Source organism: Chinchilla lanigera, unplaced genomic scaffold (genome assembly GCF_000276665.1).
Source record: "Chinchilla lanigera isolate Chin_1 unplaced genomic scaffold, ChiLan1.0 scaffold00006, whole genome shotgun sequence".
Classification (NCBI taxonomy): Eukaryota; Metazoa; Chordata; class Mammalia; order Rodentia; family Chinchillidae; genus Chinchilla; species Chinchilla lanigera.
In genome coordinates, this window is record NW_004955407.1 from 32973965 (window position 1) to 32983462 (window position 9498).

General features: G+C 43.3%; 2 protein-coding genes across 7 annotated transcripts in view; one reads left to right on the forward strand and one right to left on the reverse strand.

Moving 5' to 3' along the window:
* Window positions 1–1178, reverse strand: part of Gart (phosphoribosylglycinamide formyltransferase, phosphoribosylglycinamide synthetase, phosphoribosylaminoimidazole synthetase) — a 30505-nt gene extending 29327 nt beyond the window's left edge. The window contains exon 1 of one of the 2 annotated variants that reach the window (XM_005375684.2): window positions 1086–1178. The gene's annotated coding sequence lies outside the window, so the exon portion shown is untranslated. Of the gene's footprint in view, window positions 1–346; window positions 516–1085 lie in introns of those variants that run through there. The other variant, XM_005375685.2, reaches the window with a different exon arrangement.
* Window positions 692–9498, forward strand: part of Son (SON DNA binding protein) — a 32418-nt gene continuing 23611 nt past the window's right edge. For 3 of the 5 annotated variants that reach the window (XM_013504282.1, XM_013504280.1, XM_013504287.1), the window contains exons 1-3: window positions 693–837; window positions 4149–4315; window positions 7317–9496. In XM_013504282.1, coding sequence (XP_013359736.1) covers window positions 761–837; window positions 4149–4315; window positions 7317–9496 — 2424 coding nt within the window. In that variant the 5' untranslated portion in view covers window positions 693–760. Of the gene's footprint in view, window positions 838–4148; window positions 4316–7316; window positions 9497–9498 lie in introns of all 5 variants that reach the window. The other 2 variants (XM_013504291.1, XM_013504293.1) reach the window with 1 other exon arrangement.

Sequence of the window (9498 nt, forward strand, 5' to 3'; positions counted from 1 at the left end):
CCTGGGCGCGGCCTGAGCGGCTGCCCCGCGAACGCGGCTGAAGCCCGGGCACGTTTGTAGGTGGCGCTGCGGCGCCCGGTGCCACGTGACGTGTCCGTCGCTGCCCGCGGAGCCCCGAGCCAGGCTCGGCCGGCTGCGGGAAGCTGGGGGGTCAGGGTTGGCCGGGCTTTGAAGTCAGGTCGCTCAGCACCAGCGACCTATTGCTGAAAAAATGAGTGCGATGATCGGAGACGAAGGGATAAAAATGCGTTACTACCATTACTGTGGGGACGGGGCTGATGAGCACTTTCCCATACGCCATGTCCCTGACAAAACAATTTGGCACTACCAGCAAACGTTATGAAACCTTGTGTCAAACACCGTGTGGCCCTGTTTTGCTCCTGTCCCTCATGGCCTTTAGTCTCAGGAGTTCAGTCGTTTACATCAAGCCTCTAAGGGCCCTTAAACGTTGTTGGAAACCAAACTCCAAAGTCGTCTCAACAGCTACTTCTGTAATGGCGCCTGCGTCAGACACTAACATGGCGGACCGAGTCGTGCGCGGCGCAAACGTCAGCACCTCTACCCAAGCCGCTCGGAAACAGCCGAGGAGGGGGGGGCCGTGCTCACTGATTGGCCCATAGGGGGAGCGTGCCGGGCCTGACGCTCCTATGAGAGCCAATCAGGAAGACGAGAAAAGGAATTGGCCGCTGCGCCTTCTCCCGACGCATGCTGGGAGCCTGGAGGACTAGCGAGGAGGAGTTGAGAGAACGGAGCGGACGCCATGGCGGCCGACATCGAGCAGGTTTTTAGGTCTTTCGTGGTCAGTAAATTCCGAGAAATACAACAAGAGCTTTCCAGGTAACTACCTCCCGGACTCTTCTGCTCCCAAAGAGCCGTTCGCACCCCATCTATCTTTCTTCGGCGCCTTTCTTCCGAGACGCCATCGTTCCTCGGCTCAGGCCCCGCTACGGCCCCGCCTGGGCCGGGGATCCATTTTCCGGGCCCTCCCCCCCAATCCTCCATCCGCTCCTTCCCTTTCTCCCGAGAAGCGGGTCCTTTCCTTGGTAATCGCGGGCTCCTTTTTTTGAACCGACTAAGATGCTCACCTTTCTCTCGTTTGGACACCCCCTATCCTTTGCCACTCACGGGCCCGGGTGTCCATCGGGGCCGGGCCTAGTTCCTCCCTCTCGGCTCCTCCTCCGCCGCCTCTCCCCTCCCCCTCCCCGCCTCCGCGGCTGTCGCCGGCCGGTGTCGGTGACCGGAAAGGGTCTCTAACGACCGGCCGTTTCTTGGCTAATCTTAAATCCGCTTTATTATTAGTGGCTTCAGAACGCGTGGGGGTCGGGATTAATTGATGATGTTTTTCGGGCCTTGTGTTCTGTGATTTCCACCCAGCAACATTCTGATAGTTTAGAGATTTAAATGAAAACATCTCAAATTGTTGTTATTCACTTAATGAAATATGTGAGAGGATAATGGAGCTTTGAAATATTAATGACTTTTTAACTTACCAAGTGGAAAGTGGACTTTGTGAGTAGTAGAACTTGTTATTTTTTGCTGTTGCCGCTAGATTTTATGTAGGTTAAACCCTGGGCGCCACGAAACCTAAAGAGGAAGAGATTTCTAAAGAAGTACAGTATTTGTTTACTCCGAAAGGAAGTTGTTGTGTATCTTAAAGTGGTTCTCTGTTAATATTTTTGCTTTCTACAAGGTACTAATTTCCTTAAAGTTTGAAGATAGGAGAAGATACTGAAAAGTAGATACTTCTGGTTTCAAACGTTTTTACTATATTTTAAAGGTTGGCAGTTAAGTACATTGTGCGTTTGAAAGCCAGCTGAAAACGCAGTTGTAAATTAGGTACCCAAATTAACAGGATTACTGGGGCAGTGATGTATTGTTGCTAGAATTTTCATTTTTGCAGGATATGATGTTTTAAAAGTGGGAAATAATCTACTCACTAAGTTTCTTTTTAACGTTTTGAGATATTTTTAGCGATTTTAGGATGAGACCTGAGCTAAAGGAGTATCATTTTCTTTAAATCTTTCAAATATTTGCATGAATTTAATAGTTGCTTGCGTAATTGAATTTGTGGCTTTAAGGCAGTGTGTTAAGAAATGAGTCCTTTTTTATTGTAGAAAATTCAGAAATTATGAAGAAGAAAAGCAAACTACCAGTTACTGGTGTTATGTCTTTTCAGTTTCTCCTTTTGTAAACACATTAGCATTTTTTTGTTGTTACTGTGGTCGTGTTGTTTTGTATTGGTTGTTTTTCAGCGTATAACATTGTGAGCAAATTTGTCCAGCACAGTCTTTATCTTCAGACATTTTCCAAAGCCGCGTAAAATTTATCTTCAGACATTTTCCAAAGCCGCGTAAAATTCTTGTATAGGGATATATTGTTGGTTATATATAGATGATTTGAAATTCTCACTGTTTTTCTTTCATTGCAATTAATGTCCTGGAAGTTACTTTTCTGATTCTTAAATTCCTGAAAATCATATATAAGTGTTGAGGAAAATTGTAAGTACTCCATAAACTCTAATAAAAGAGATGTGAGACAAAGCAATTGTTTACTAGAGAAACTTAAGAGCTTCTCTTCAACATGTATTAATGCATTATTATTTGGTCTGAAAACTGTAAATTTGCCATTTCAGTGAGCTACTTTTTCCTTTTCTCATCTGCTTTTACATTCATCATTGTTGGTAATGAGGTGACTTTTAGATGAATAAGTGGCCTATTGTATATAGAGGTATTTAAAAATACAGGGTCTGGTTTTGAATGTACCAGCTTTTAGTAGCTGTGTGACCTTCAGCTAAGTTTCTTGTTTTATCTGTGCATTTCTCTCATTTATAAAATCAGAATAATAGTGATGATTTTAAGTTTTGTTAGGATTAAGTAAGTTAAAAGTACAACAGTGACACCAGTTAGTACTCAGTAAATGTTGACAGTTACTGTTGGATGATTGATTTTACTAGAAATCAAGTGTACTTTAACATTTAGCTAACTAACGAATTTTTTTTTTTACGTTCCTGACTCGTCTAGTAGTGATGTGTTTTCAGTTAGCTAAAATTAAAGTTAAATTAAAATTGTGTGTGTTCTTGAAATTGAGTCTTGAAACTTTGCAAGTTTGCATGAAAATAATGAAAATTACTACATGAATGACATTTTTATCTATGTTAAAATTCTTCTGGCCTTTTGAATTGAAAATATTTTAAGCTGATAGTATGTGTGGTCACGTGTTACATGTGAATTTTTTTGAACATCAGACTTTCGTTTTTGTTTTGTTTTATTTTGAGACAGGGTCTTGATGTGTAGTTCATGCTGGCCTTGAACTCACCATGTAGCCTATGCTGGCCTTGAACTTGCAGCGATCCTCCTGCCTCTGGCTTTCCAGTGTTGGGATTACAGGCACGCACCACCATGCCCTGGCCTATCAGACATTTTTTAATGCCTAGGTTTTTGATAGTGAGGTATAAGTTATATAAATACATTTTTCTTTTTCAGCTTTATGTCATTTTAGTAGTAGTGTAAGGCTCGGTGTGGTGGTGCATGCCTGTAATCCCAGCACTTGGGATGCTGAGGCAGGAGGATAGAGTTCCAGACCCCCAGTGGACTGCATAGTGAGACCCTGTCTCAAAACGACACACCCCCCCCCCCGCCAAAAAAAAAGGTACTAGTGTAAAACTGAACAGAAGTTACAAGTTACCTTTTCTACTTACTGTGTTCTATGGCAGAGTTCTGTGTTCCTTGAAATTGTTGATTGTAATTGTGATCTATGCACAGGTGTGGCTTTATTGTGGCCATAGTTCCTACCCTAGTGTTAGGTCATTATTTTTCTTAGGATTTTTTGATTGGCCTCTTATTAATTAATGTTTTTCCTTGAGACAAATAATGTAGGTAACCAAAAGCCTCAAGTTAGGTTTCTGGAATTATTTGAAAGAGGTGCTTAGAAATCTGGTTTTAAAGGTATTCTTTTAAATTTCCACAGTTTTGAAAATTTGTCTAAAAAAGATGTTTGCTGATGGCAAATACCTAAAATAGGGAAAAGATGAAATGTATGGACAACATAATACAATGTAAAGTTATATTGATTAGATTATTGATAGTAACTCAAGGACTTATATGGTATGATAAAATAATAATGAATTTTGAAAAATTTTTCTCATCAAGCGGAAGGAGTGAAGGCCAGCTGAATGGTGAAACAAATACACCTATTGAAGGAAACCAGGCAGGTGATGCTGCTGCCTCTGCCAGGAGCCTACCAAATGAAGAAATAGTACAGAAGATAGAAGAAGTACTTTCTGGGGTCCTAGATACAGAACTACGATACAAGCCAGGTAATTTGGAAATAATTATTGTTTTCAAAATTGTAAAGATTTTGAAATTTGAAGGTTAATTTTATTATTTTAAAATGAATATTGTGATTGATTTACTGAAATTCTTAAAAATCTTCCTTTGAAAACACTTATACTGAAATATGAGTGAGCATTGATTGACTTGTTCGTGTTGGTGGTAGGATATAATTTTTGACTGATCTCAGGGCTAGGATTTTTGAATGTGGGGTTTTTTTTTTTGAGACAGGGTCTCACTCTGTCGTGAATTTTTATTGAACAGTTGTAAAAGTCAGTTTCAGAAAGGTTCAGTAGCCTGGACCAGATATGTAGTGATTTCTTTTTCTTTTTTTTTTTTTGCCTTTTTGAGACAGGGTCTCGATACGCAGTTCAGGCTGGCCTTGAGCTCACTTTGTAGCCCAGGCTGGTCTTGAACTTGCAACGATCCTCCTGCCTGAGCCTCCCGAGTGCTGGGATTACAGGCATGTGCCACCATGCCCGGCTTATGTAGTGAGTTCTAAAACATACTATTTGTGGTTTATTTTTAAAGCCCAGGCTGACGGCGTGTGGTGGCACAACTGTAATCCCAGCACTTGAGGGGCTGAGGGAGGAGGAACACTGAGTTTGAGGCCAGCCTGGGCTACAAAGTGAGTTCAAGGCTAGCCTGAACTGCATGGCAAAAGTGTCTCAAAAAGACAGAAACAAAAAAACCCCCAGATTTAGAGATTGTCTTGTTGCCAGGGATATAGCTCAATGGTACTGCTCCTGCTGGCAAGCATGAGGTCTTGAGTTCAATTCCGGGTACCAAAAAACAAAAAAAGATTGTCTTGTTTTTACATCCATCCCATTTAAAAGCACAATGAAGGGAAGTGCTTGCTCGGATATTTAGCTTTGTGGTTTTTTTTTTTTTTTTGTATAGGAAATTGAACTCAGGACCTTATGCTTGCCAGTAGCTCTGTTGGAAATGATTAAATAAATAATGGGTATTAAGGAGTGAAGGATTTAAGTTTAAACATAAGAATTAAGTAAAACGTCATTGTGTTCATTTAGTTTTGGAATTAGATTTTGTCTTCCTCTTCCTACCCTGGTTTAGCCTTGCTTAGATTTGTGGCTCTAATAAACTTTTCTTTTTCAGGTACAACGTAACATTTGATGTTATGGAATAGCATTTTATATACAGTGGCATATATCTTGTCATATGTTAGTTTCTTCTTCCTTTTTTTTGGAGACAAGGTCTTGCTGTGTAGTACAGACTGGCCTGGAACTTGTGGAGCCCAGGCTGGCTCTCAAATTTAAGATCTTCCTGCCCTAGCCTCCTGAGTGGTGGGATTGCATGTGTGTGCCACCACATCCTGCTATTTTTTTTTCTTTTCCTTTTTTTTTGGTACCAGAAATTGAACTCAGGACCACGCTGTGTGCTGAGCTCTATCCCTGGCCCCTATTTTTTTTATAATCTTTATTTTGCAATGGGATCTCACTGTATTGTCCAGGCTGGTCTTGAACTTGTGATCTCAAGTGCTCCTGCTGTCTCAGCCTGCTTTTTTCTTGGTGAGGAAGGAGTTAGGGGTAGAACCCAGGTCCTTATGTATGCTAGGCAAGTACTGTTATTACTGAACTATATACCCACCTCTTTTTTCTGTGTTATATAATTATGGTCAGAACATCTGATTTGCCTTTTCTGTACCCACTAAGATTTATCTTATTTACTATTAGCATTAGGGTAAATTCTGTCTCATAAGTAGAATATAAATTCTGTAGCATAAGCAAATTGAAATTTATTTGTTTAGCTGGGGCTCAAACCTGGGGCCTTACATATGCTAATAAGCAAGTACTCTACTACTGAGTTGTATTCCCTGCCCTGAAATGTTCTTAAGTTACATGTTAAGGGATATGGAAATTCTCCTCTATTTCTTAGTAATTTAGAAAGAATGTTTTAGGAAAAGATGTTATTTTTATCAGGATATTACAAAGTATGATAAGGTATAGTTTGAGTTGATGTTAGTATGTAAAATTTGTTGACAGATACGTGTGTATACACTTACACCAATTGCTCACATTTGCTGAGAGCTTACTATGAACCAGGCATTGTTCTGTGTACTTTGTGTATTTGTCTTCTAGTATATCAGTAGTTTGGCCAGGGCCATTCATCTGTTAAATGATGAATGGGCTGGGCATAGCAATGCAGGCCTGTAATCCCAGCACTCTGGAGGCTGAGGCAGGAACCTTGCGTTTGAGGCCATCCTGGGCTACATAGTGAGTTCAAGGCCAGTCTGATAAAATGTTGGAAATTTTAATAGAAATTACAACAATATGAAATTTATTCATTGATACATTTAATTTGAAAGTAATTTGGTATAATTTGAGAAGTGGAAAAATGATCATTTTAATAGGATTTAAGACCCTCTCCCCCACTTTTTTATGTTTGATCCCATGTTATTGTGCACACTAGCAAGTGTTCTAACGTTGAGCTGTATTCCCAGCTCTAAAACACATTTTCGGGTCATTCAACAAGTTTTTTGCTGGCTGTGGTGATGCATACATGTAATCTCAGCATTCAGAAGAGTCAGCAGGAGGATTGCCATGAGATCAAGGTCAGCCTGGTCTACGTAGTGAGACCCTGTCTCAAAAAAGAAATTTTTGACAAATTAAGAAATTACTTGTTTTTGGTATGTATGGTTTTATTTTGTGTGAGAGAGAGAGTTTTACTGTGTAGTCCAGCTATCCTCCAACATGGAATCCTTTTGCCTCAGTCTGCAGAGTGCCAGGATTATAGCTGTATCCCACCATCACTACCACCACCATCTGTGGCTAAGGACTTATTTTTAGGCCAGGATTTATTTGTGGAAAGTAAGTTGGAAAAGTGGTAGTCTCCATAATAGGTAACTTTTCATTTAACATGAAGAATTACAGTTCGTTGTTTCAGTGTGGAATGAAAATTTTGGTTAAGGTGATGTATCTTCATGTATTTTGGGGGAATGTCTGACCAAATAATTTCCATTATTTTCAGACTTGAAAGAGGCCTCCAGAAAAAGTAGATGTGTATCTGTACAAACAGATCCTACTGATGAAATTCCTAGCAAAAAATCAAAGAAGCATAAAAAGCACAAAAACAAAAAGAAGAAGAAGAAGAAAGAAAAGGAAAAAAAGTATAAGAGACAGCCAGAAGAATCTGAGTCAAAGCTGAAATCTCATCATGATGGGAATATAGATTTAGAATCTGATTCCTTTTTAAAGTTTGATTCTGAACCTTCATCAATGGCACTGGAGCATCCTATAAAAGCATTTGGCCTATCTGAGACCAGTGAATCCTCTGCAGTTGTGCTAGAACCTCCCGTATCATCAATGGAATTATCAGAGTCACACATCCTAGAAACTCTGAAGCCAGCTACAAAAACTGCAGAAATACCAGTTGGATCTACATCAGTAATCTCAGAGCAGTCTATGGCAGTAATGTTGGAACCATCTGTGACAAAGATTGTGGATTCCTTTGCAACAGCACCGGTGCCTACAACTGTAGTGCTGAAGTCATCTGAGCCACTTGCAACAATGTCTATGGAGTATCAGATGAAGTCTGCGCTGAAATCTTTGGAGCACACCTCTCCAGAGCCATCAAAGATCATGTTGGCAGAGCCTCCAGTAGCAAAAGAACTACAGCCATCAGAAACCCGTGTGATAGCATCAGAGACATCTACTGAGGTGCACCCTGAACCAAGCACATCGACAACAAAGGATTGTCCAGAGTCATCTGCAAGTGAAGTGCTAAGATTGCCAGAGCATCCTGTACCATCAGAGATTGCAGATCCATCCATGACAAGACCTCAGGATTTGTTGGAGCTGTCTAAGACCTCAGCGTTGGAGCTGCCGGAGTCGTCGGTGGCCTCAGCGCTGGAGTTGCCGGGGCCACCTGCGACCTCCATGCCGGAGTTGCAGGGGCCCCCTGTGACTCCAGTGCTGGAGTTACCTGGGCCCTCTGCTACCCCAGTGTCAGAGTTGTCAGGGCCCCTTTCTACCCCAGTGCCTGAGTTGCCAGGGCCCCCTGCGACAGCAGTGCCTGAGTTGCCAGGGCCCTCTGTGACACCAGTGCCACAGTTGTCGCAGGAATTGCCAGGGCCTCTAGCACCATCCATGGGGTTAGAGCCACCACAGGAGGTACCAGAGCCACCTGTGATGGCGCAGGAGTTGCCAGGGCTGTCGACAGTGTCAGCGACAGTAGAGTTGCCTGGGCAGCCTGCGGTAACAGTAGCAATGGAGTTGACCGAACAACCTGTGACGACGGCAGAGTTCGAGCAGCCTGTGGGGATGACAGCGGTGGAACATCCTGGGCATCCTGAGGTGACAGCCGCAACAGGGTTGCTGGGGCAGCCTGAGGCAGCGATGGTGCTGGAGTTGCCAGGACAGCCGGTGGCAACAACAGCACTGGAGTTGTCTGGGCAGCCTTCAGTGACTGGGGTGCCAGAGTTGCCTGGGCTGCCTTCGGCAACTAGGGCACTGGAGTTGTCAGGGCAGTCTGTGGCAACTGGGGCACTAGAATTGCCCGGGCAGCTCATGGCAACTGGGGCACTGGAGTTCTCGGGGCAGTCTGGGGCAGCTGGAGCACTGGAGCTTTTGGGGCAGCCTCTGGCAACAGGGGTGCTGGAGTTGCCTGGGCAGCCTGGGGCGCCAGAGTTGCCTGGGCAGCCTGTGGCAACCGTGGCGCTGGAGATCTCTGTTCAGTCTGTGGTGACAACATCGGAGCTGTCCACGATGACCGTGTCGCAGTCCCTGGAGGTGCCCTCGACGACAGCGCTGGAATCCTATAATACGGTAGCACAGGAGCTGCCTACTACATTAGTTGGGGAGACTTCTGTAACAGTAGGCGTGGATCCCTTGATGGCCCAAGAATCCCATATGTTAGCTTCTAACACCATGGAGACCCATATGTTAGCATCTAACACCATGGACTCCCAGATGCTAGCATCCAACACCATGGACTCCCAGATGCTAGCGTCCAACACCATGGACTCCCAGATGCTAGCCTCTAGCACCATGGACTCCCAGATGTTAGCCTCTAGCACTATGGATTCCCAGATGTTAGCAACCAGTTCCATGGACTCTCAGATGTTAGCAACCAGCTCCATGGACTCCCAGATGTTAGCAACCAGCTCCATGGACTCCCAGATGTTAGCAACCAGCTCCATGGACTCCCAGAT